Raw genomic sequence first — 25521 nt, 5'->3', positions numbered from 1 at the left:
TGAGAGAAGAGGAGCTGAAGGTCCATGAGCAGATTTCCCATCCTGCACCTGCTTGCCTTTGGAGCTCTATTTCTGACCTAGGGATAAACTCTCCCCTCCAACCTTCTCTGCCACTAGAGGAAGCTTTATCCTCCCCTGCTGCTTTGCCTTTGCTCAAGCTGGTCCTCCACAGGAAATAAACACCTTTTCTCCAAACTCCAAATAGGCAGATTCTACTTTCCCTTAAAAACCTAGTTAAAAGTCATTGTCCATGAAATGCAACTCAAACACACTATCTCATCAGCCAAAATAATCTCTGTGATCCAAATTTTCTGTTAATTTATTTAGACAGCTTTTTCTAATGTATTTCATAAGTTTTCTCTCTCCTCTTAGATGTATAAGCAACTTAAGGCCCTGGTGTGAGTCTTTAGATTTCCCCAGCCACACACCAGGCACAGCGCTGTGCACAGAGCTGGCATTCAATGGCAATGTGAACGAGCGAGCAATAGAAGGCCAGTCCTTCCGTAGGTGTTTGGTGCTTCCTCTCTATCCATAACACAACGCAAACAAATTGCAATGAAGGTCAGGGTATTTACCTAAATAATTTTTTAAGTGAAAAGAGAATTTTAACTCAAAAACTTTGTCAGATGATAAATTCTTTTTCAGATATATTTCTTAATTCCCCATGTCAGTCTACATGCATTAAAAAAAGGGATTCACAGAACAAAAGAGCTCAAATTTTTAAATTTCTTTTAAAAATGAAATCTATGCCCAGAGAGTAAGAATGAATAAACTGATAACAATTCAAAAAACCAAGAGGAGTTTTAACAAATTTACAAGACGACAACAAACAACCCCATTGAAAAGTGGGCAAAGAACATGAACAGATACTTCTCAAAAGAAGATATACATGCAGCCAAGAAACATGAAAAAAGCTCAAAATGACTGATTATTAGAGAAATGCAAATCAAAATCACAGTGAGATGCCATCTCATGACCAGTCAGGACGGCAATTATTAAAAAGTCAAGAAACAACAGATGCTGCCAAGGCTGTAGAGAAATAGGAATGCTTTTACACTGTTGGTGCAACTGTAAATTAGTTCAGCCATTGTGGAAGGCAGTATGGCGATTCCTCAAAGACCTAGAACTAAAAACACCATTTGGCCCAGCAAGATTAAATCCCCATTACTGGGGATATACCCAAAGGAATATAAATAATTATATTATAAAGATACGTGCACACGTATGTTCATTGCAGCACTATTTACAGACAAGGAATCAACTCAAACGCCCATCAATGATAGACTGGATAAAGAAAATGTGGTGCACATACACCATGGAATTCTATGCAGTCATACAATGGAACAAGATCATGTCCTGTGCAGTGACATGGATGGAACTTGAAGCCATTATCCTCAGCAAACTAACACAGGAACAGAAAACCAAACACCACATGTTCTCACTTATAAGTAGGAGCTGAATGATGAGAACACATAGATAGAGGAAGGGGAACAACACACACTGGGGTCTGTTGTGGGATTGAGGGAAGAAGGAGAGCATCAGGGAAAATAGCTAATGCATGCTGGGCTTAATACCTGGATGACGGGTTAATAGGTGCAGCAAACCACCATGGCACACATTTACCTATGTAACAAACCTGCACATACTGCACATGTACCCCAGAACTTAAAATTTAAAAAGAGAAGAAGAAAAAAACCAAGAGGAGTTTTAAAAAGAATTACCTCTGTTTAATCTTACTGCAATTTAACAGGCCCCTCTACTCTTAATCAATCTTAATATCTCTTGACTATTATTATTTGTTGCCTATCTATAAAGAAAAAAAATATGCGACCTGGAAATAAAAAGCTTTTTATCAGAACAAGTAGAATAGCAAACATTGTATAAACTGCATTGACTATGATCAAAATAAATAAACACACAAAAGTTGCTGATGACAAAATCAGAATGGAAGTGGCATTTTTGAGATATTGCTTCTTTCATTCTGACGTTGGACCATGGGATGAACACTGTGAGTTAGCCTTATTCAATTTTGCACTTCCCTGGCCAAGTGGGACCCATTTAGTGGCCACTGCCTCAACCATACCACTGTGGAAGTCTGCAGCCGACACCCCAGCTCCAACTGAACCCTTTATTCTGTTTTTCCACAAGTTGTCTGTCTAGCCTCGGCCTCCACCAGTCACTAAGAGATGACTTTAGCCACTATGCATTCAAGGTGCATTAGTGCCTGCCCAGCTCAGCACTGCACTACTCTCCCACTAACCCTGGGGGTGAAAATGGTGCATCTGCAGAGAAATGGGATGATCTAGGCAGCTCTGCTCCCTAGTCTGTCTGGAACCGGGGCACACAGTATGGCTTCCCTATGTGCCCTATGTGTATCCTGGGGAACTGTGTTTATGAAAAAGATGCCTCTAAAAACATCGGGTTTCATGGTCAAATGACTTTGGAAAAGGCTGTAGTCTGAGTCATCTTCTGGGAGTTTCACAACGCATATCGGCATATTAAAGGAAATGAAAGGGCCTGCAGTAAAGAATCCTATGATACTTTGTTGAACTCAGCAAGTTCCAAATTTATTTTATTATGAACTGTCTTCCCAGTAACACCTTTGAATATTGAAACTTAGTTTGGGAAATGCTGGAGACTACAATTAACAGCTGTGTGGCTTTGAATCCGACTACAAGACAATTTTTGCTTTCCCTGTCCAAAAATCATTGCTCAACAAAGGGTTAGTGGAAGAGTTAAACTACAAATGGAAGGTTTAGATTTTCTCACAACTAAACTATAAAATAATCTGGAAATTTTACCTTAACATAGGAAAACATATTTTTGCAACCAAGATCGAGAAAAGCATATTTTAAGTCACAATTACAATAGTCCACAGCAGTATGTTCTTTATAAAACATGTGCTATCCTAGACCCACAACCCAATGTTGTATGTCTTTATACATGTAAGATAAAGCAGAGAACAAAGTGATTACCCAAATATTTCAAATCAATTTCTCTTTCTACAGTGATGCCTGTTCATTTTCAGATAATTCAAGTTTACTGGATTTGAATGTGGAACTGGAGAACTAATTCTCGTAAGAGTGTAAGTGACCTGAAAAGTTATCATAATTCTACACTATTTAAATATACTTCAACTGTTGAAATATACCTTATTAAATAAATTAAGACTTTAGGAAGATATGGTCAGCCATCTTTGATACCACTAAGAAAATATCTAGAATATTACATAATATACTGAAAATTTCTCCAATATCTGAGAATTAATGTTTCCACATTTCTAAGCATCCAATTTATTATGAAAGAAGATTTGAACACTAAGTACTATGGGTATATGCATCAAAGTCTCCTAAAAATCAGTTTGCCCAGACATCAAATATCTAAAATAAAATTCATACATTTCCTTTTTAACTTCACACATCTCCAGTAATTCAAATAAAATCTGTTCACATTTCTGAAGGGGAAATCCTGCTACCATGAAACAGCTCTATATTTCAGGTTATCAATTTTTTTAACACTTTAAGACCCATGCCAACCCATAAAAAGATCTATTTAGATTTAAATTTGAATGTCATTGCCTATTTCATTTCTTTAAACTGAGAACCATGTAAATATAAATATGCAAAATTCTCTCCCTTCCCAAAACACAGTTGGGAAATGTGTCACATGGTAATACAATCTGAATCAAAGAGAACACTTTCCAGGATTTCCTCCTTCTAAAATCTGGGGGGAAAGGTAGCTGTTAATGAACTAGTTTAACACTTCGATGTTAGATTGAACTTTCTCTTCACCCATTCCATTTCATGGTCAAAATGATCATGTTTTCAAGCAGCCCTAGCGGCAGTGCCTTACCAGTGTAGATGCTGGCATTGGAGGCTGGGATACCAAACTGTGACTCGATGAACTTGGGAATGAAGGTAATGAAAGCAGTTACAATGGCACTCTCAGCTGTGTATGACAAACTCACAAAAAGGAATGTCATGTTGCTTAAGATCCTGACAGCTGCTCTTGGTAGGTCTACAAAATGACAAAAATGACAAATGAATGTTATAAACAATGGATGGAAAACAAAATAAAACTGAATTGTTTTTGAAATGAACCGGAAATAGCCATTCAGCAACATTTGCCACCAAAGAATAAAAAAATAGAAAGATCCGATGATGATTAGAAACCATTCTCTCTAAATAGATTTTGTTTTGTTTTGTGTTTTACTTTCAACCAGGATATGGAAATTAAGTAAAGTACCTAAAAGCATACGCATACAACTGATAGTTCCTATTTCAAAAACTGTTAGAATTATTTGCATTTCTTCATTGATTAAAACAATGTTATTTATTGTTAAGGCCTCAAAGTCCACTAGACGTGTAAAGTGCCTGCAATGCAGCCTTCAATTTCAATTTCCACTTTTCCCAACTAACATTATGATGTAGCTATTCCGCTTCTGTGGGCATCTACATGATGTTGTACTTCTGATTGTCAAGCCTCATTATGAAACAGGAAATAGTCACAGTTTAAAAAGCTAAAAGAATGAGGCCATGAGGTCAGACACTCTGAGGTACTGGAATTGGGGAACAAAGATCTCCAAAGGGAAAGGAGAGCCAAAAGGTGGGGGCTTAGCATCTGCTGAGCTGCCTCCAAGAAAGGAAAGCCTCACCCTTGAGTCTAGGCATTTATTTCACAGAACCTGCCATCTATATTTTTCAAGATATATGTGCAAGTATTTTCACTGGAGCATAGTTTATAATACCAAAAATGTAGGAGGGGGGAATCTACATTTCCATCAATGGGAAATGTTTAAATAAAAGATGGCACAGCCATATAATGGAAAACCAGACAGTGGTTAAAAATGAAATAGAGCTGTATGTACTGGCATGAAAGAACTCCAAGAAATATTTGTATTAATTTGTAAAGCAAGCTGCAAAAATAGATGTACATATATGTGTGTAATTCTATTTAATTAAAAATCAAACAAATCAAAACAATGTATTTTATATGATCAAATACATACTTTTCAATCATACTCATCCTACAGCCTCTTGTAAACACTGTAAATTAAAATGTCATATCCAAAATTTAGAACTTAGAAAGTTAAGATTACCTATCAACAGTTAAAGATTCAAATTAAGTTTAGCAGTATATTAAAAGCCAATGTGTTGATTCTAAAACATCTGGGAAAAATATATAACACCAGATTATTAAGGGTTTATGTTCTCTGAATGGGACTAAGATTGGGAAATAGGAAAAAAAGGAGATTATTGTGTATATACTTTTGTATTTTTACATGGCTAGAATGTGAATTAATGTACATTTGTGTAATCTTTACGTATCTTCATAGAAAAGGTAAGGTGCATTATTTTTGGCAATACAGTCACCTCAGAACAGTTATTTCTTTCAACATAATGAGTCATTTCATTAAAATTAGCCAAGAACTTTTATTAAAGCTATAATTCATAGCTTCCTATTCACCAGAATTTGAAACGTAGAAAGTTAAGACTGCTCACTATCATCATTTTAAAATTTAGACTAAATTTAATGTACTATATTTTAATTTAATTTTTAAAGTTTAAATTAACAATTAAAAAACTTAAGATGCATGCTTCATTTTTTCACATGGATAAACACACCAGAGAAAAAACATCATCAAAGTGCTTCATAAAGTCATCCTACAGCCTCTTGTAAACACTGTAAATTAAAACGTGATATCCAAAATTTAGAACTTAGAAAGTTAAGATTACCTATCAACATTTAAGATTCAAATTAACTTTAGCAGTATATTAAAAGTCAATGTGTTGGCTCTAAAAATCTGGGAAAAATATAAAATAAATGTTTAACATAAGAAACTAACACACTATCACATGACTATTTTAAGAAATACTAGTTATATCGAATGGGTTTTTCTTCTATAGCCATTTGGCACGATAAAATAGCCTTCTCATTTCAAGTGTAACTAAAAACATGCATGATGGTTCTCTCTTCTTTTATTAAAAACGTCTGCTGTTATCTAAGAAGAATTAGCAAAAGTTCAGACCTTCAACGACTCTAAGTTCCTCTCTTCTTTCTTCTACCTTTCTCAATCTCCTTTACTGGAGCTGAGCTTTCAGCCTACAGCCCTCCAGGAGTTGGGGTGGGAGCACAGTATCCACGGTTGTACCTTTAGTTGGTGGGACTGGTTGATTTTTTTACATCGAAGGAGACTTAGCAAGTTATAAAATGCATTGAAAATAATGGAAATCAGTTTTCTAACCGCCAAAGAAGAGAGTTACAAATATGGAAAGGGAAGCCGGGCGCGGTGGCTCACGCCTGTAATCCCAGCACTTTGGGAGGCCGAGGCGGGCGGATCACAAGGTCAGGAGATCGAGACCACGGTGAAACCCCGTCTCTACTAAAAATACAAAAAATGAGCCGGGCGCAGTGGCGGGCGCCTGTAGTCCCAGCTACTCGGGAGGCTGGGGCAGGAGAATGGCGTGAACCCAGGAGGCGGAGCTTGCAGTGAGCCAGGATCGCGCCACTGCACTCCAGCTTGGGCGACAGAGCAAGACTCCGTCTCAAAAAAAAAAAAAAAAAAAAAAAAACAAATATGGAAAGGGGGATCATTCTACATCAGATTGGAAGGAGGTACTGGTATGAACTCACGGTTCAGATAGGCAGATAGATAAATAGATTAGATGAAGATAGACACATGGAGGATAGACCGTGTGTGTGTTTGTATGTGGGTATAAATATAGGTCCTTCTCTGTCTGCTCACAAGGCTTAGAAGTAATGACACCCTGGTAGGAATGCATCCACCTGGCACCCAATTCTTGGTTTCTAAAAACCATCTTCCCAGACCATCCTGGCTAACACGGTGAAACCCCGTCTCTACTAAAAATGCAAAAAATTAGCTGGGAGTGTTGGCGGGCGCCTGTAGTCCCAGCTACTCAGGAGGCTGAGGCAGGAGAATGGCGTGAACCCAGGAGGCGGAGCTTGCAGTGAGTCGAGATCCCGCCACTGCACTCCAGCCTGGGCGACAGAGCGAGACTCCGTCTCAAAAAAAAAAAAAAAAAAAAAAAAAAAATGTGCTCATGGAATGATGAGGACATGTCAGAAGGACACAGAAGACAGCTTGGAGGATTCTCAATGGCCCAATCTGGGACAATTTGACCTCCGTAGATGCTAAACCAGTAAGCAAAAGTCTAATAGGAATGAAATATATTCGGTGTTTATTATTCACAGATTCCATATTTGCAAAGACACCTATTTGCTAAAATTTATTTGTAACCCCAAAAATTAACACTTGCAGCACTTTCACAGTCACGTGCAGACCAGAGAAAAATTTGAGTCGTCCAAGGCACACATTCCCAGCTGAGGTGGAACAAGGTGACACTCTGCTTTCTTGTTTCTGCTGTCATATTGTAAACTCATGTCCTTTCCATAATACATTGTCTCACATGTTTTGCATTTTTGTACTGTTTGTTGGTGATCTCATTGCTTAAAATCCCCTGTGCCGCAGTGCTGTCTAGGGTTCCTAAAGTGCAAAAGACCATGATGTGCCTTACGGAGAAAATACTTACGTTAGATAAGCTTCTTTCAGGCATGAGTTACAGTGCAATTGACAATAAGTTCAGTGATAATGAATCAACCCTATATATTAAATAAGGAGTCTTTAGACAGAAAGATACATGAAGCAAGGTCATGTATCGACTGATTGGTTGAGGATTATGTTGTAATCGGAACCCAACCCTGTACCTCCCATAAGAGCGAAGTTCAGTCCAGGCTAATCCAGTGTTCACGGTGGCTTTATAGAACATAGCTGCCACAAATAATGGGTGTCAACTGGATTTACATAGCCTCAAAATATTTCCCCACAAAGTACTTTTTAATTACTCATTGATTAATAATTACATTATACTTATTAACTTTAGAATGAAGGAACCTGATAAGTACTATCTTATCCCAGTGATAAAAGTTAGCCTAACTGGTGATAGGGCAAACTAACACCATGTGTCTCTGCTCCTATGTACTGAGCATAGCATCATTCCAGTGGTGTAACACGCATAAATCAGGAAATATCACCAAATCCAAATTGAAGGATATTCAAAGTTAATGGATATACAAAGTGACTTGCTTGTACCTTTTTTAAAAGGTCAAGGTCATGAGAAACAAAAAAGGTTGAGTGACTGTTTCAGGTTGAAGGAGACTAAAGGGCACAAAAACTAAACGCATGTGATCCTGGATTGAATCTTGGACATGATGGACATTATTGGGATAATCAGCAAAATCTGACTGGGGCCTGTGGTTTGGATGGTAGCACCAGGTCCATGTGGATTTCCTGATTCTTATGGCTGCCTGTGGTTACATAGGAGAGTGTTCTTGTACTTGGGAAACATACACTGAAGTATTAGGGACAGTAGAGTACCATACCCTCAATTTTTCAGAAATGTTAACAATTGGAGAATCAGGATGTAGGTACACTGGTGCCCTGTGCTATTTCTATAGCTTTCATGAAAATTCAAAATTATTTCAAAAACATAAAATTTAGAAGACCAAGATAGCAAAAAAGTTGTTAAACCTTCCTAAATTTGCAAACAAATACTTAATTTTTATGCAACAGAATGTATCTTAGATCAGTTTCTTGGTGTCATTTATAACTGTGTCATTGTAAAACCAAAGATGCAGTAAAAAGCATGATGAAGGAGAGATGATGAAATAATGATAGTGATTATCATTTTTTGATCATTTAATGCTAGGAAATCTTACAAATTCAAGCTGGCACTAAAACCAGGAAATACCTTAAGCAGTAGTAAAGTAGGAATAAAATTCCACACAAAGCACCAAAATTCAAGAGGTTATAATTTAAGGTGGTCTATACTCTGAAATCACTTTGAAAAGTAGTGTTAATAGCATTGGCAGATCATTTGCTCCTTCAGGTGCACAGTGACGACAGTGTAGGCAGCCCCATCATCCCGTGCATGCGGACCTGGTGTTAAATTGCACTCCAATCACAACAGAGCTGTGCTGCAATAAATCTGGTGCACCCAGTGGCCTCCAAAGCCTTTGGTCAAAATTCAGAAAATCTGAGATGGGTGGTGTGGATTCTTTTTTTTTTTTTTTTTTTTTTTTTTTTTTTTTTTTTTTTGAGTTGGAGTCTCGCTCGGTTGCCCAGGCTGGAGTGCAGTGGCATGATCTCAGCTGACTGCAACCTCTGCCCCTAGGGTTCAAGCGATTCTCCTGCCTCAGCCTCCCGAGTAGCTGGGATTACAGGCAAGTGCCTCCACGGCTAATGTTTTGTATTTTTAGTAGAGACGGAGTTTCACCATGTTAGGATGGTGTTGATTTCCTGACCTCGTGATCTGCCCTCCTCGGCCTCCCAAAGTGCTGGGATTACAGGTGTGAGCCACCGTGCCTGGCTGTGACTGGATTCTTATGGAAGCTGATAAGGGATGGTGTTTAGGAGCGACTGGATCAGTATCATGAGGGCAGAGGCCGTAATTTATTCTTCAAACCCCATTGATCACAGCATGATATAAGGCAGAAGGTATTGATATGTTTCTAATTTTTTGACCATTAGCCAAACGTGTTCCAGCATGTGTGAATATTTTATGCTCATTCATAAAATAAGTCACAATTTAAAGTTTGCGTTTGATGAAGGTCTTCATTTGTTTGTTTGTTTGTTTGTTTGTTTGAGATAAGGTCTCCCTCTTTTGCCCAGGCCAGGATGCAATGAAGTGATCATAGCTCACTGCAGCCTCAAACTCAGGGCTCAAGCAATCCTCCCGCATCAGCCTCCCGAGTAACTGGTACTATAAAAGGCCTTTATTTGGATGAGCAAAGCTTAAATGAGCACCAACTTCAGCGAACCTGAAAGGTGCAGTCATCTTTTCAAGCGGGCAGGGAGACGAAATTCCTGGGAGTTTATTTAGTTTGATGAGAAATATATCCCAGGCTGGAGAGGGCTCTGCAAGTCCCTGTCACACTGAAAGACCCCTCTTCTGTGGCTCCTTATACAGAAGCTGCAAGGTTTTTACCATAGGACCTGATAGCCCCAAATGAGTTGATTGGACCAGGGAAGGAGGCTGGACTCAGAGGTGCTACCTACAGGCAACCCAACAGCCACCAGAGGCCTAAGGCACACTCTGTGAGCAAAGACTGGCCAAAAATCCCTTGACTTTGTTTTCCTTAGAGTGTTTGCATTAGAGACTATAAAGGGATAAGTAGGCAGAGAGTATGAAGATTGAGTGAGAGACAAAAGTAAGGAAAACTGACCCTGGAGCCACAGTGGAGTCTGCAGAGTGACTGTGGGGCTCAATGGCAATGGGCATATCCCTGTCTGCCAGGGGCCCAGCCGCTGGGGCTTCTGCTCTCCCCTGGAGTCTTGCACCAGGACCCCGGTATCTCAGGTGGCTTGAACTGGCTTCTGCTTTTTACAACCTGAAAGGATCTGTACCATGTCTTTTTGCTGTTGTGTTAGATTACTGAAACAAACTTTGTTTTAATGACATATTTGAAAAACGTACGCCAACAAAGGGATTGACCAAGCAAAAGAGGAAGACCCAGTTACCATGAACACCACTGAGTATGCCAGGCCTGTGAGAGCGGGCTGCTGCCTGCCCTTCCACTCTGTAGTCCTATGACTGCCCTGCCCCAAGTTTCATCCATGGCATAGTCTTCTTCATTTCTGTACTATTTGTGGATTTCCCACCGGTCTCCTTGGCAAATGTCAAACTCATCCATCAAGTTTCAGGATTGGCGTCTGCCCCTACTGGAAGCATTTACAGCTTCTCTAGACAGTCTAGGGGGCTCCCTCTCTGTGCTCTCATGTACTTGGTCCATAGCTCTAGTCATCAATTCTTAGGTTCTGCACGTGTTTGCCTGTCTGTTCCTTTCAGGAGACTATAAAAGCTCTGACTGCAGGACCTTGGGGTATCTGTACATCTTCAGCTCCCAGCATTCATCTGGCCTATAGGAGGCACTCAAAAAATATACTTGGAATGTATTTATTAATATTCTTTATTATATCATTCCAATAATTTGTACTAAAACAATAGCCATATACTTGTGAGAAAATGAAGTCCATTCCAAAGAGGCATAATTTCCTCCTGGGGAGCGGGTTAAGAGTTAAGAAAACGTAAGATGAAAGGTGGTTCACAGTGGTGAACTCACTGAAAATAAAAAATTATGCTCCTTTTTAAAGTATGGTTCTTTAATGCTAACAAATCCTTAGTGGTGTCAGATAAGATTATAAACTAAAATGTCCATTAAATAAAAATTAAAATACTAACAGGAGAAACAGAAAATACACAATATTGTCCTTTATCCAGCATATCTGAGAAAGAGGTATGCTTAATTTTTCAGATATCTGAGTGATGGCCTCTTTAAGCAACAAAGCTTTAAATATTTTTGCTGTATTAACTGGTAATACTAGAGAATGCATCGCATAATCAGACATTTTCTTCAAGATTCAAAGTCATAATTATAAATACTAATTTCTATAGGCTAATTAGTTTCACCATATTTTTTAACCTTCATTAATTTTCTGATTTTTTTTTTTTTTCTGGTTGCAAGAAAATTCCATGCCCAGGATGTGTTGCTCGTGTGTTTGTTTTTACCCACTGACATTGTGCATCCACACCAACTTTTCTTTTATGTTCTTCTAAAGAGCCCTTCTAAAAGTAAAATTAGATATTAATTTTGTTCCTTTTACATCTTTTTTTTAAATTTAAACTGGGGGTGGGATAAGGACTAGTGCTTGTTTTATTATTATACAAGATAGGTAAGTTAGTATTACAATGAAACAGTTGACTAAATTTTATTACCTCCAAATGTACATTTCTAGCCAGGTATAAATTATGAGTATTAAATACCAAACAAACATACTGGCCCATCTTAATGCTTTTCATAATTTTTGACATGGATGGATCTAGACATACTAGCATTTATCTAAAATTTAGTAGCCCAGGCAGTTTATTTTCCTTATGTTTAAATTCAACTAAAATACATACCCTTTAAAAAAAAATAATTTATTGTGCCAAAATTCACAGAATATAAAATTAACTATTTTAAAGTGAAAATGTTAGTGGAATTTAGTACAGTCACAATGATGTGCAACCACCACATCTATCTAGTTTCAAAATATAAATTCTTACTATTGAAAAAGTTAAGCATTTTATTTTCAGAAATAGGATTGGACTTCACTTTTATTTTATTCTCTAAATTTTCTGTCATGAACGTGTATTACTTTTAGGATCTTGTTTTAAAAGGTGCAATTTTAAAAGGATGCAGAAATGTGTCATCCCTGAAAGTCCTCCCTGACTCAGGCAGCCAATATGGATTCCTTCCTCCTCTTCCTTCCACCTCCTTAGAATGTGCATACCTCCATTTTAGGACTTAACATATTAATATTGTGTCTACTTTCCTTTCTGCCTCCCTTTGAGGGCAAGTTCTGTAACTTTCCATGTATGAGTCCTGAGTTCTTAGTCCTGTAGTAATTGTCCAATAAACATATTTGTGAGAAAGAAAAACAAAAAAAGAGAAATTTCCTTAGGATAGATATTGCCAGCCATTTATCTCAATAATTAAATTATTGGGTTCCATTTGGAAACCCATCTAGTCCTTTCCTAAAAGTCTTAAATAACACTAATTTCTTATATAAAAGTACATTTTGAGAGAAGAGTGATCAAACAGGCAGATAAAGGCAGCTTAAAGGGACTAACGTCAAACAAGGCATAAAATTCACATTGGGCACAGAGACCAAGAATGAAGATGACAGCAACCAGAGTGGAAGGTCATTGTTATATAAAAGATGGGGATTTTTATTGATAAATTTTAAAATAATGTGATACTGCCAAAATACAGGGTGCTTTGCAAAGAACATGAGCAGTACCAAGGCCTTTGCCTTGAGGGCATAGGAAAGGCCTCCTCAGCGGGGAGGAGGAAAAGTGGTGTAATAAAGAAAGAGGGAACACCACATGATAATTATAGCTGAAGGAGGCCAGTGAGTGGATACTCCAGCTAGAACACATAAGTTTCTCTGTTAATCATGTTTGTAAATTTATATATTTTATAATGCTTTGACTTCTTAAAAGGCTTGCTGGCCAGGGACAGATTGCCCTCCCAGGACTACAGCCATTTCTTAGAGATAGCACTGGGCTCAGCCACCACTGGGAGCATACCTTTCATAAACAAACCAACGAATCCCAAGGTGGTGGCCCCAACAACCTCCTTATCTAACTCACACACACTTCACATGTCCTAAATTGCCCAGGGTCAGGTACCAGACAACTGGAGGCCATCCTTATAGCCCAGAGCCTATGGACATTATTCAAACTAGCCAATCCTAAGCTCTTTCCCAAGGAAACCCCAATAAAGGTTGTGGCCCAGACTCTGGCCTCACTCCAATTCTGCCTCCTGACCAACCTGATGCTCCCCCTGTGGTCCTGCATGGCAGGGCCTGCCCCCTTCTCTTAGGAAGTGTAAGTAATTTATTCTATCAGTGGTATTAACCTTGTCATGTCATCACTCAGACATCTCTATACATTAAAATCCTATGGGTGCAAATCATTGAATAGCCTTTAACATCTCTTGAAACTCCCTTCTTTTATAAATACTTAAAGTGCAGTTGCCTCTCCATATCCATGGATTCTGCATCTGTGGATTCAACCAACCATGGATCGAAATACTCAGAAAAAAAAAATGAATGGGTGCATCTGTACTGAACAGATACAGACTTTTTTCTTGTCCTTATTCTCTAATCAATACCATGTAACAACTATTTACATAGCATTAATATTGCATTAGGTATCATAAGTAACAAGAGATGATTTAACGTATACCAGAGGATGTGCGTAGCTTATTTGCAAATACTGCACCATTTTTATATCAGAGACTTAAGCATCATGGTTATTGGTATCCACCAAGGAGTTCTGGAACCAGTCCCCCATGAATACCAAGGGATGACTGTATTTAAATTTTCTTTTATCTCTAATCTTGTAGTTCCTATCATTTGTATTCTTTAAAGCCTTCTGGTGGATCAAAAAGTTGGTGAAAACATATGATCATCCTGCAGTGAAAACCTTAGTAACTTTTATGGCCTGTGAATCTCACATGATCCTGTATGTGTTTGAGCATTTGGCAGATACAACTTTTCCATGCCTGTTATCCAGAAGAATGAAACTATTTTTAGTCAGGGTTTTCTGTAAAAGCAAAACCAAGACTGCTTATCATATGCAACATGGCCAACACAGGATGTACAGGCCCTCATTTCCTGTTCATTTTCTTTGAAAGAAATTACCCCACGGGTTTCCCAATCTAAGGCCCCACGAAGATACTCTACGTCCTCCCACCCCTGCAAAACACACCGGCAAATAGCATTAGCTGCTTGCCTGGAAAAGACAGGAACTAGATGACACTAGCATACCACAGTCACCTTGCAGCTTAGCACATCGAGCCCAAGACACTTACCTACGACAAGGGGGTAGAAACGATGGCTGCCAGAGCCTAAAAGACATCATTAGTGGCTCCTGGCTGCAGTACTACTCTGCTTGTTTAAATCAGCACTTGTGAGTATTTTCACATACCTTTCTAAGGAGATGCTACTCTGATGAGTCATCCCACAGTTATTTTGCTGAGTATAAAGAAAGAGCTTTCTTTTTTAGGGATTCTCTGCCTGGACTGTTACCATTTACCTTTCACCTCCTAAGGTGCAAGTTCAAATCTAAAGATGTGGCTTACCACCAGAAATCACACATACAATAAAATAAAAGTTAGACAGAAAAGAAACAAAGAATTCAATACACAGAAAACGTAAATAGAGCAGAGCATCCAAACTGGGGGAAAGAATTAAATGTGGCCGTAAGACTTTTCCTGGGTTTCAGATTTGACTCTGACTTTCCTGGCCATCAAAGCAAAAAGCTGTGTAATCATCATTATCAGAAACACAGAAACATTCTACTTTCTCCCTGGAAAACAAAGTTTTTCCTAACTATGTTCTAGAGCTGTGATTTTCACAGTGCGGTTCCTGGACCAACAGCTTCAGTATCATCTGGGAAATTGTTAAAAAAAACAAAGCTAATTCTCAGGCCCCCCTCCAGACCTACTGAATCAGAGACTGTGGACTGGGGCCTAGAGACCTGGGTTTAAGGGAGAGTTTGTGGTGATGCTGATGTAGGCTAGGTTCGAGAACCATTGATCTTTGGAAAGGGGTTTTATATAAAGGGCACTGAGCAACCATCCTATGGCAAATATGGGGAATTCAAGCAGCAACTTTCAATAAAGCTGCAAACACAAAATAAAGGGCAATTTAGCAAGGGAAGTATGTATGCAGGAAGACTAAGAGCACAGGGCCCAGGCATGTAGCTTTTAGTGATTCCTCTTTGCTGGGTCAAAAATTGACCTGAGCACATTCATACTATACTTGTTCCAAAACACCTAGCAAAGGACCATATACAATGGTTCTGGGTGTTCTTAGGCAGCTCAAGTTCAGAATTTATTCCTTCTGCTTCTCTCAACTAGCTCCTCTCCCCATTACCTGAGGTTCAAACCCTATAACCACTTCTGGTACCTCTCTCTCCATTATTCCCATACCAGTTGTCACATCCTAAAGAAATGGCCTCTTTCGCCAGATGCAATGGCTCATGTCTATAATCCCAACATTTTGGGAGGCCGAGGCGGTGGATCACCTGAGGTCAGGAGTTCGAGACCAGCCTGGCCAACATGGTGAAACCCCATCTCTACTAAAAATACAAAAAGTAGCCAGGCGTGGTGGCAGGTGCCTGTAATCCCAACTACTCGGGAGGCTGAGGCAGGAGAATCGCTTGAGCCTGGGAGGCGGCGTATGCAGTAAGCAGAGATCACGCCACTGCACTCCAGAGTGAAACAAAGACAGATGGTCTCAAAAAAAAAAAAAAAAGAAAGAAAAAGAAATGACCTCCTTCTTCCCTCCTCTCGTTCAATAATTCATTCATCAAATATTTACTATGTACTTACTAGGTGGTGTAAACTCAGCAGAAATGTAATGGACCAAAAAAAAAAAAAAAAATCCCTGTCTTCAAGGAGCTTACTTTCTCATTGGGGAGGCAATAAATAAGTAAGTACAATCCACGGTAGGTGAGTGATGGGTGCTAAGGAGAAAACCAAAGGCAGAATGGAGGTAAGAAGCCTTGGAGGAAAGGTCAGCGATTTTTAACAGGGTGGCTAAGGAACGCCTCACTGGAAAGGGGCCATGTGAGAAGCGCACTGAGGAACGTGAGAGAACATTCCCAGCACATGTGTGGCAAGTGTAAAAGTCCTGGAGTGAGACTGTGTCTGGCATGTTTGAGGACCAACAATGAGGCCAGTGCAGCTGAAGCAGAACACACAATAAACAAATGGGATTGAAAGGAGAAAGAGTCGAAGAGGTAACCAGGGGTTAAATCATAGGTCACAAAGGAGTGGACTCGTCTGTGAATGAGCTGGGAGACCACAGAGCTTTGAGCAAAGGAGTGGCATTTGAACATTTCTAGCTGCTGAGTGGGAGACAGGTAGAAAGGCAGCAAGGGTCAAAGCAGCAGGGCCAGTTTAGCAGGCTGCTGTGCTCTCCTTCTCTACTAGTGGAAACCTCCCCACCGGGCTCTGTCTGCAGCTGTCTACCTTCCTGTGCCCCTTCCTGACAATCTGCTCCTCCTCCTCCCTAATCTACCTCTTCCACTGCTACCAAACACCGGCTCAGACCTCCCCATTCCCCATTAGAAAAGAAATCGGAGAACTCACACTAGAACTCACGCTCTCCACCATATGCCCTGCTTGACCTTCCCAACCTCATCTCCCTGGCCTCTGCCACATATATCCAACGCACCAACCACAAAACGCTTGTTCAGTGCTTTCAAATACATCTACACAGTCCCAGTTTCTGGTCTTTGCTCTCTCTGCCTGAATATACCTGACACCCACCTCCACCTTCTGAAATCCTCCCAGTCTTTCGAGGTTCATCCCAAATCCCACCTCCTCCACATAACTTTTCCTCCTCCCTCAACTAGATGTTCCCTCTGCAGCCTTGAACCTCCACACCATTGCACCTGTTCTCTTTTTATGGTCTTTAATACATTTCCATCTGTATTTGTCCTGGCTCCCTCAGTGGACTCTAAGCTCTTGGAGGGTAAACCATGGCTCACTCAACTTTATAACAAAAGCATGGAGTACAACACCTTCTATAGAGTGAACACTCAGTGAATTCAATGATACCAGCCTTATCCTTCCATGAGCAAAATTCTCTAACTTTCAGTGGCCTCTTTAAATCAGTTTATCACCTCAGGGCAACTATTTTATTTAGTTAGGATTTTAAATATATTGCACTCTAACAGACAAAACTCTAGCAGAGAAAAAATCTGTTAAATTTTATGCTTGATTAATAATACTAAGCAATTAAGCTTCAAAGATTAAAAAGTGGACATAGAAAGTAAAATCCTTCTTATGATTAACTGCCACCAAAAGTTTTTTAGATAGAAAGCTGCCCAGTTAAATTTGGAATGCTTTAAAATGCTGGACCTCAAACCTCAGGAAAATGGATTCACTTAAATATTTTAAGTGTTTATTTTTATTGGTAAGATTTTTGATGGAATCAATGCTAATCTCTTTGTGGAATGTAATGCAGATACACTGAGAATTCTACTTTCCCCTTTGTGGTGTCTTAAATCAGCATTATTCCTGCATAATTTATAATAAGAGTATGAAAACACTGAGTCAGATTTTTCTCAATGTCTGTCATTAAAATGTGGAGGTGGACTTATATTTTCTTCTAACATTCTCTGCAGTAGAACTACTTCCCAAAAGGGCACCATTCTGTATGGCTCAAATAATTTTATTTTCCTTTTTTTTTTTTTTTTTTTTTTTTTAAGATGCAGTCTCACCTCTGTTGCACAGGCTGGAGTGCAGTGGCACAATCTTGGCTCACTGCAACCTCCACTTCCCGGGTTCAAGCAAATCTCCTGTTTCAGCCTCCCAAGTAGCTGGGATTACAGGTGCTCACCACAACACCCATCTAATTTTTGTATTTTTAGTAGAGACTGGGTTTTGCCATGTTGGCCAGGCTGGTCTCAAACTCCCAACCTCAGTTGATCCACCTCAGCCTCCCAAAGTGCTAGGATTACAGGCATGAGCCACTGTACCTGGCCAATAATTTTCTGTTTAAGGAATTATAAGTTACCAACTTCTACCTCCTCTTTGAAGGTACTAATATTGGTATCCAAATTTGAAATACAAAATAAAGACCAAAAATCCAAGTGTGGTGGCTCACACTTGTAATCCCAGCACTTTGGGAGGCTGAGGCAGGCAGATCCCTTGAGCCCAGGAGTTCTAGACCAGCCTGTGAAACATGGTGAAATCCCATCTGTACAAAAAATGCAAAAATTACCTAGGTGTGGTGGCACAGGCTTGTAGTCCCAGCTACTAGGGAGGCTGAGCCAGGAAGGATCACTTGAGACTGGGAGGTTGAGGGTGCAGCAAGCCAAGTTCACACCACTGCACTCCAGCCTGGGTGACAGAGAGAGACTCTGTCTCAATAAAATAAAAATAGAATAAAAAATTTAAAAATTAAGACCAAAAGAAGCCCTACTCCAGAAAATAGAAGGGAAAACAGGATCTGGGAGTCAAACTCAGATTTAACTCAAAATGGACTTTTCTATGAATCATTCTTTAAGGCAAGACCTCAATAATAAATCTCAGCTTTGTTTAAAAAAAAAAAAAAAATGATGTCAATAGCAGAACGATTCCTGGGGATTTAATTTGTCCTTTGGAAAATTATATTAAATATTAATCACTTTCTTCAGGTGATATGTGTTAGATACACTAAAGGAAATAGATGTATACAAGATAAAAATGAATTAATTTTAAATATTCTAATTGAACATTATTTTAATATCATCAATGTCATTTTTGGCAAAACATTTTCAATATAATTCAATTAAAACAGTATTTCTTTCTAACAAGATAATGTGTCTCTTGAAGTTCCAGTCTTGATATGATTAGAGAACCCAGTACAAGTGGAAATAATAAAATGAATCAGTTGTGTGCCCCAGTCAGGAGATTTGGCTGCAGAAGTAGGATTAGTCATGATAATCAAGGCATAGGGTAAAAAAAGGAGGCTTTATCAAAAATACTCATAAGAACATCAGAATAGAAACAGATTTTATAAACCAACTACCCATCACCGTTCAAAGACTCCTCTTATTCTTGTTTTTAAAAGAAAATATCTTGAACCATCACATTGAGCATAGAGAAGACAAAGAAAAGCAACCCCTGGCAGTACAGGAAGATCTCCCATAAAATAGTGTATAGATTCAATTTCCAAAACCATTTTTGAATTCTCAATGGCCCTGATCGCTTTTGAAACTGCATGTCTAAGTATGGGTTCCCCAGGAGCAGGACCTGAGACAAGAGTTCACGTCCAAATAATTTATTTGGGCAACTCAGGGAACGCTGGGTGGAGAGCATGGTGGAAGTGCACTGGAAGGGAGGAGAGCCCACGAAAGACACAGAGACACACCTCAGAATTGCCTCCTCCAAGAGGGGCAGGAGCCGCGGTGCTTATCCAGTCATCCGCTTAAGACTTATCTGGGGCATGGGAGGCCAGGGGTTTCACTCCTTGGTACCTGAAAACCGCCTCAAGCAGGAGCCAAGCAGTTTTCTCAGCCCACAAAAAAAAACCTTCAGGCAAATAATTTCAGTCCCGGCAGTTAGTGGACCTCCGCCATGAAAACGGTAGGGTCCAAAAATGTGAACAGGGCATTGATCGCATTGTCTACACTGCATCTTCCAAAAGAACTTCATTCCCAGCAACAGTTGTATCTGCTGTTGGTATTTGATACCAATCTTCTCCCCACTTTTTTATACTGTCCAATAGATGATATATTTCATATTCAAGTCACCTAACCCTAAGCTATAAAACATACAATTTTATCTTATGTATGACTTTATTTCTCCCTTTGAGTCTACTTTATAGTCTCCATAAATGAAAACTCAAAGGCTGGCCAGGCATGGTGACTCACGCCTGTAATACCAGCACTTTGGGAGGCCGAGGAAGGTGAATCACCTGAGGTCAGGAGTTCGAGACCAGCCTGGCCAACATGGTGGAACACCATCTCTACTAAAAAAAAAAAAAAAAAAAAAAAAAAAATTCAAAAAATTAGCTGGGCATGGGCGGGCGCCTGTAATGACAGCTACTCAAGAGGCTGAGGCAGGAGAATTGCTTGAACCTGGGAGGCAGAGATTGCAGTAAGTGGAGATCGCACCACTGCACTCCAGCCTGGGCGACCCATCTCAAAAAAAAAAAAGAATCGGCCGGGCGCGGTGGCTCAAGCCTGTAATCCCAGCACTTTGGGAGGCCGAGACGGGCGGATCACGAGGTCAGGAGATCGAGACCATCCTGGCTAACACGGTGAAACCCCGTCTCTACTAAAAAATACAAAAAACTAGCCGGGCGAGGTGACAGGCGCCTGTAGTCCCAGCTACTCGGGAGGCTGAGGCAGGAGAATGGCGTGAACCCAGGAGGCAGAGCTTGCAGTGAGCTGAGATCCGGCCACTGAACTCCAGCCTGGGTGACAAAGCGAGACTCCATCTCAAAAAAGAAAAAAAGAAAAAAAAAAAAAAGAATCACAAAGACTATTGCTATGTTTTAAATTCTTTGACATCAACCCTGTCTCAATTGAGTTGTGAAAAAAAAAATCACTCTTTTGATAGTAGCCATAATGGTCTATAGCAGGTTCACAAAAATGATGGGCCAGTGCACATGGGAAGAGATCAGGCCATGCCAGCGTCCAGAGAACAATTTATGTTATTAGAGCATAAGAAGTCATGCACAGTTCCAAAAGTGCACAGAGTCACAAAATCATGGGAAGGGAGAGGGCCAAATCTAAAATGTAACTGGAAAGAAGCATTTTCAATGAAATAGCACTTCATTTGCTTTCAAAAAATATAGTCTTTAAAAATGGTTCAATCTAACTGTTATCATTCTTAGGCCATAGGGACATGTCTGTAACATATGAGTAACTTTATTCTAGGCTGGAAATGTTCCTCTTTGGCCACACTGTGTATACAGTCAAAATGAGATGATAACGTGCCTAGGTAAATTTTACCTAACACAACCTTGACTGATGAAAGCACTTGATAAATATTGTGCTTCATAATTTATACCAAAAAAAATCAATTCAGAGAATGTTGGAAACAAAATTGAAACTAATGGGAGCGTCACATTATAGGTTTCTAGAATTAAAGGGACTTATTTTCATTCAACAGATATACGAAACACTAAACAAATATTGTCTGGTCATGATCACTTCAAATTGTTTAGGTTATAGATTGCCTAATCTAACTTAATATAATCAGCATTTTTAAGATAAATAAAAATGAAAAAAATAAACTATACATCACCAAGACCTTCTGAATACTTTTACACTGGGTTTGGAGGCCCATCCCCTGGCCACCCTTCTCTGAGCCCATATGCAAGATTTGACACAGCTGCTAAGTGAGATCCCTTTCTAGTGGTAGGTTTTATACTTATGTAGGCATCAAACCACACACCAAAGCCACTATTATTCCCCTGAAACAAACCCTCCATGGCACAATGCACTTGATTTTTAATATTTTAAAAATCAGACATCTCTAATTATAGTAAATAACATATATAGACATCTGTTTCTTTATGATCTAAATCAGTGCTTCTCAAACTGTGTGTGAGGAAAAGCCATTTTTTAAAATTATGATTTCTAGCCTGTCATCTACTAATACTTTTGCGAAATACACAAATGAATAATTTAAAAATTAATTTTAAATAACAAAATATAAGCTTAATTTTTAAATTATTATTAGATGCAACACAAAAAAAATTACTCTGTCAAGTTTCTAAAAGTTTTGCAACACTTACTCTCAATCTTAGTACTTATCTGGCCACAAGCCAACCACAGACAGTGGGTAGACAGCACTGGCCTGGGACCACACTTTGAGTAGCACTGACCAAAGCTCCATGCATGTATTTATTCAAGAGGTATACTTTACCTCTGACATCCTTTCCAAATCCCATAGAAGAAACTTTTTTGTCCACTTGTTCACTGTTGTTTGATTTCTCCTTCAGAACATCGTCATCACTAACAGCATCAACAGAAAACTTTTTCTTTTTCTTTTTCTTGTGTCGAGGTGGAAGCTTTTTTGGAAAAGTAAACATTGGGAATATCACAAGAAACATTGCAATGGCACAAAGGAGGAATCCACTCCACCTAAAAAATTGGAAAATGTGAATAGCATTTATGGCTTTTCTTTTGTGAGTGAGGACAAATTAGCAAAGTAGAAGTTTGTGGTGAAAAAATTCTCGAGAAAACTTTTTGTAATCAACTGTAAAGCAGTGGGAAGTTGAGCAAACTAAGAAAATGAAGGAATTCTCCCTTTCTGTGATGTAAATGAGAAATCTACTCAATAATTATACTAGTGTTATACTGAATATTATAAACAGCAACCTGATTAGAATTTCATTCAAGTGTTTTTGAGCACCAATGAGTTAGTTCTGCTAGCATTGCTAACCTTCTATGATGTGTATTTTATGATATATCACTAAATTATAAATTCAATAGAAAAATAATGTAGACTATAGCATGTTATATGGACCAATATAGACATTTCTTTCTCATAAGAAAAGCATTAATATCCCATGTGAAATATGTTTTACATTATTGAGAATATTCAAATATTTTTCTGCAAACACTTAAGAATGCATTGACCCAGCCGGGTGCAGTGACTCACACCTACAATCCCAGCATATTGGGAGGCTGAGACAGGAGTTTGAGACCAGCCTGGCCAACACGGTGAAACCCTGTCTCTATTAAAAATACAAAAATTAACCGGGTATGGTGGTGTGCACCTGTAATCCCAGCTACTCGGGGATTACCTGAGAATCACTTGAACTTGGGAGGTGGATGTTGCAGTGAACAGAGATCAGGCCACTGCATTCCACACTCCAGCTTGGGTGACAGAGCAAGACTTAAAAAATAAAAGAATGTATTGCTGCCCACTTAGCTGGCCTTCACAATACTTCACCAAGTATGAGGGTTACCGACAAAGACATTTAAACTTAGCCCTTGCCGTCAAGAACCTACAACCTATTCATAAACAAGCCAAAAATATAAGAAACAACCTCTAAAAAATGCAAAATGCATATAATTAAATGTTAGATTATATGGTACAGATTATGAGTGCTATCACAATTCAGAGAGGGGAAATGAATGTGTATTGGAAAGCTTCCCAAGAAAAGTAGAACAGGAGCTATTAGACTCACACTTCTGTCTTTAAATTCACCTGAGCTTGCCACGTTGCAGAGCACTGGGAAGCAAATACAGAGAGTAGAATGAAATTGTAGTATTAGAGCCCTGGGCTTCTTGACTGCATGATGCCCCGTGGATCAATTTCTCGGTCCCCTTTCAACATTTCCTTAGCAATCAGAGGTCCCTGGCCCTCCCTAACAGGGTAGCCATGTTCTAACTACGATTCCTCACCTCCAAACTCTGCCATTCAAGCTTCCAAGTTCATAAATAGTCAACACATTCCCATCAATTGTAAGCAGAATGCAAGCAGCATCATAAGTATTAATACTGAATTCAATCAAGTAAGAATATAGATCCATTGCAAAGTGAAAATTCATTTTTTAAAATAAGTTTCTATTAAGTGCTGTTATCAGCTACTAAAGGTCACAGTTGAGAGAATGATTCCTACAATTAGTCATTAATAATTAAGTGTGCTATTTTCAAAGATATTTAAAGTTACATCAAATGAAGATTTTAAGATAGTCAGGAAAGGGCTTTATTTTGAGAAGTTTGCTCAGGGCAGACTTCCAGCAATCTCAGTTATTCAGAATGTAACCACCAGCCCAGTGCCTGACACAGATTAGGTACTCAAAAAAAATCTGCTGAATAAATAAATTGAAAGAGACAGTTTTGATTTTAAAAAGGTCAGCTGGGCACAGTGGCTCACGCCTGTAATCCCAGCACTTTGGGAGGCCGAGGTGGGTGGATCACCTGAGGTCAGGAGTTCGAGACCAGCCTGCTAAACATGGTGAAACCCTGTCTCAACTAAAAATACAAAAATTAGCTAGGCATGGTGGCAAGTGCCTGTAATCCCAGCTACTCGGGAGGCTGAGGCAGGAGAATGGCTTGAACCCAGGAGGCAGAGGTTGCAGTGAGCCGAGACCTTGCCACTGTACTCCAGCCTGGGCAATAAGAGTGAAACTCTGTCTCAAAAATAAAAATAAAAATAATTTAAAAGGTCATCTGTCTACAGAGAACATAGCTATGATAGTGCCTGGCCCCTCTTACTACTTGGCTGCTTACGAGGTTCTTACCCATCAGGCACTGCTCACTTGCCTCTGGAGCCAGTCTCCACAAACTCTCCATTCCAGTCCCCCGAATCCCTGCAGCTCCCTGAGCTCTCACACTCTCTCCAGAAGAGGGCAGGCAGTGTAGTGTAGGGGACACCTCATGGGCTGTGGCTTCAGACAGATCTGGGTTTGTATCCTGTCTTTACCACTTGCTTACTATAGGATCCTGGGGAAATTATTTTGCTTTTCCAAATTGGCCTTCTTATCTACAAGAGGGGTAATAAGTATGTTTGGGGATCATCGAAATTAAATAAGACAATGTTATGATGGACGTCATAAAATGTCTGTCCCCAAATTAGCAATCGGTTCATGATAGCTAGTTTTGTGTGGTTGCTTTGCTTTTTAATTTATTTATTTATTCATTTTGATTTTTTTTCTTTAGAGACAGTGCCTTACTCTGTCACCCAGGCTGGAGTGCAGTGGTACAATCATGGCTCACGGCAGCCTTGACCTCCCAAGTTCAAGTGATCCTTCCATGTCAGCCTACCAAATAGCTGGGACTACAGGCGCAGTGGCTAATTTTTAATTTTTTTATAGAGAAGTGGGGGGTCTCACCATGTTGCCCAGGTTGGTCTTGAACTCCTGGGCTCAAGTGATCTGCCCGCCTCAGCCTCCCAAACTGCTGGGATTATAAGTGTGAGCCACCGCACCCGGCATGCTTTTTACATAGCATTGCACTCAGCCTCCCTGCCCATCCCAGCCCCAGCCATTGACTTAAAATTATATGCAAACATTAAAAATTTACTTGTAATAGCCCAAAGTGAAGGTGCATAACAGGAAGGGGAGAAATATGGCAAATAAACAAAAATAATACAAAAATAATACTAAAGTGTGGGGTCGCTTCAAAGCAGAGCAAACTGACTCATTCTTCAACAGTCTCAAATAACATCGATACAACACATGATATAATAATGATACTAAAGAGGACTCTGAGAAAAGCTGAGTGAGACAAGAAAGTGTGCAGTACATGTTGGAAAAAGACACATCAATACTAGCTACACTTGAAAAGCCAAGCTACCTAAATCCCTTTCATGAACCGTGACTCAGAGACCATTCACTAAGGGGGCCAGTAAGAGAATAGACTGAGAGCTCTGCTCTGGGTCAGTTTCTTTTCTCAGCTCTCACTGACTCTGAGGCCTATGGAAAATTATTGAACT

The 25521-nt window shown here is 39.5% G+C and overlaps 1 protein-coding gene across 3 annotated transcripts in view; it reads right to left on the bottom strand.

Annotated features, from left to right (window-relative positions):
* The window catches only part of LOC105483609 (solute carrier organic anion transporter family member 5A1), a 151151-nt gene that overhangs the window by 57977 nt on the left and 67653 nt on the right, over positions 1-25521 (bottom strand). For 2 of the 3 annotated variants that reach the window (XM_011744570.2, XM_024793326.2), the window contains exons 3-4: positions 22000-22217; positions 3853-4017 (exon numbers count right to left, since the gene is read on the bottom strand). In XM_011744570.2, coding sequence (XP_011742872.2) covers positions 3853-4017; positions 22000-22217 — 383 coding nt within the window. The remainder of the gene's footprint in view (positions 1-3852; positions 4018-21999; positions 22218-25521) is intronic. The other variant, XM_011744572.2, reaches the window with a different exon arrangement.

This window comes from Macaca nemestrina, chromosome 8, assembly GCF_043159975.1.
Source record: "Macaca nemestrina isolate mMacNem1 chromosome 8, mMacNem.hap1, whole genome shotgun sequence".
Taxonomy (NCBI): domain Eukaryota; kingdom Metazoa; phylum Chordata; class Mammalia; order Primates; family Cercopithecidae; genus Macaca; species Macaca nemestrina.
This window is presented reverse-complemented; position numbering and strand designations above follow the sequence as displayed.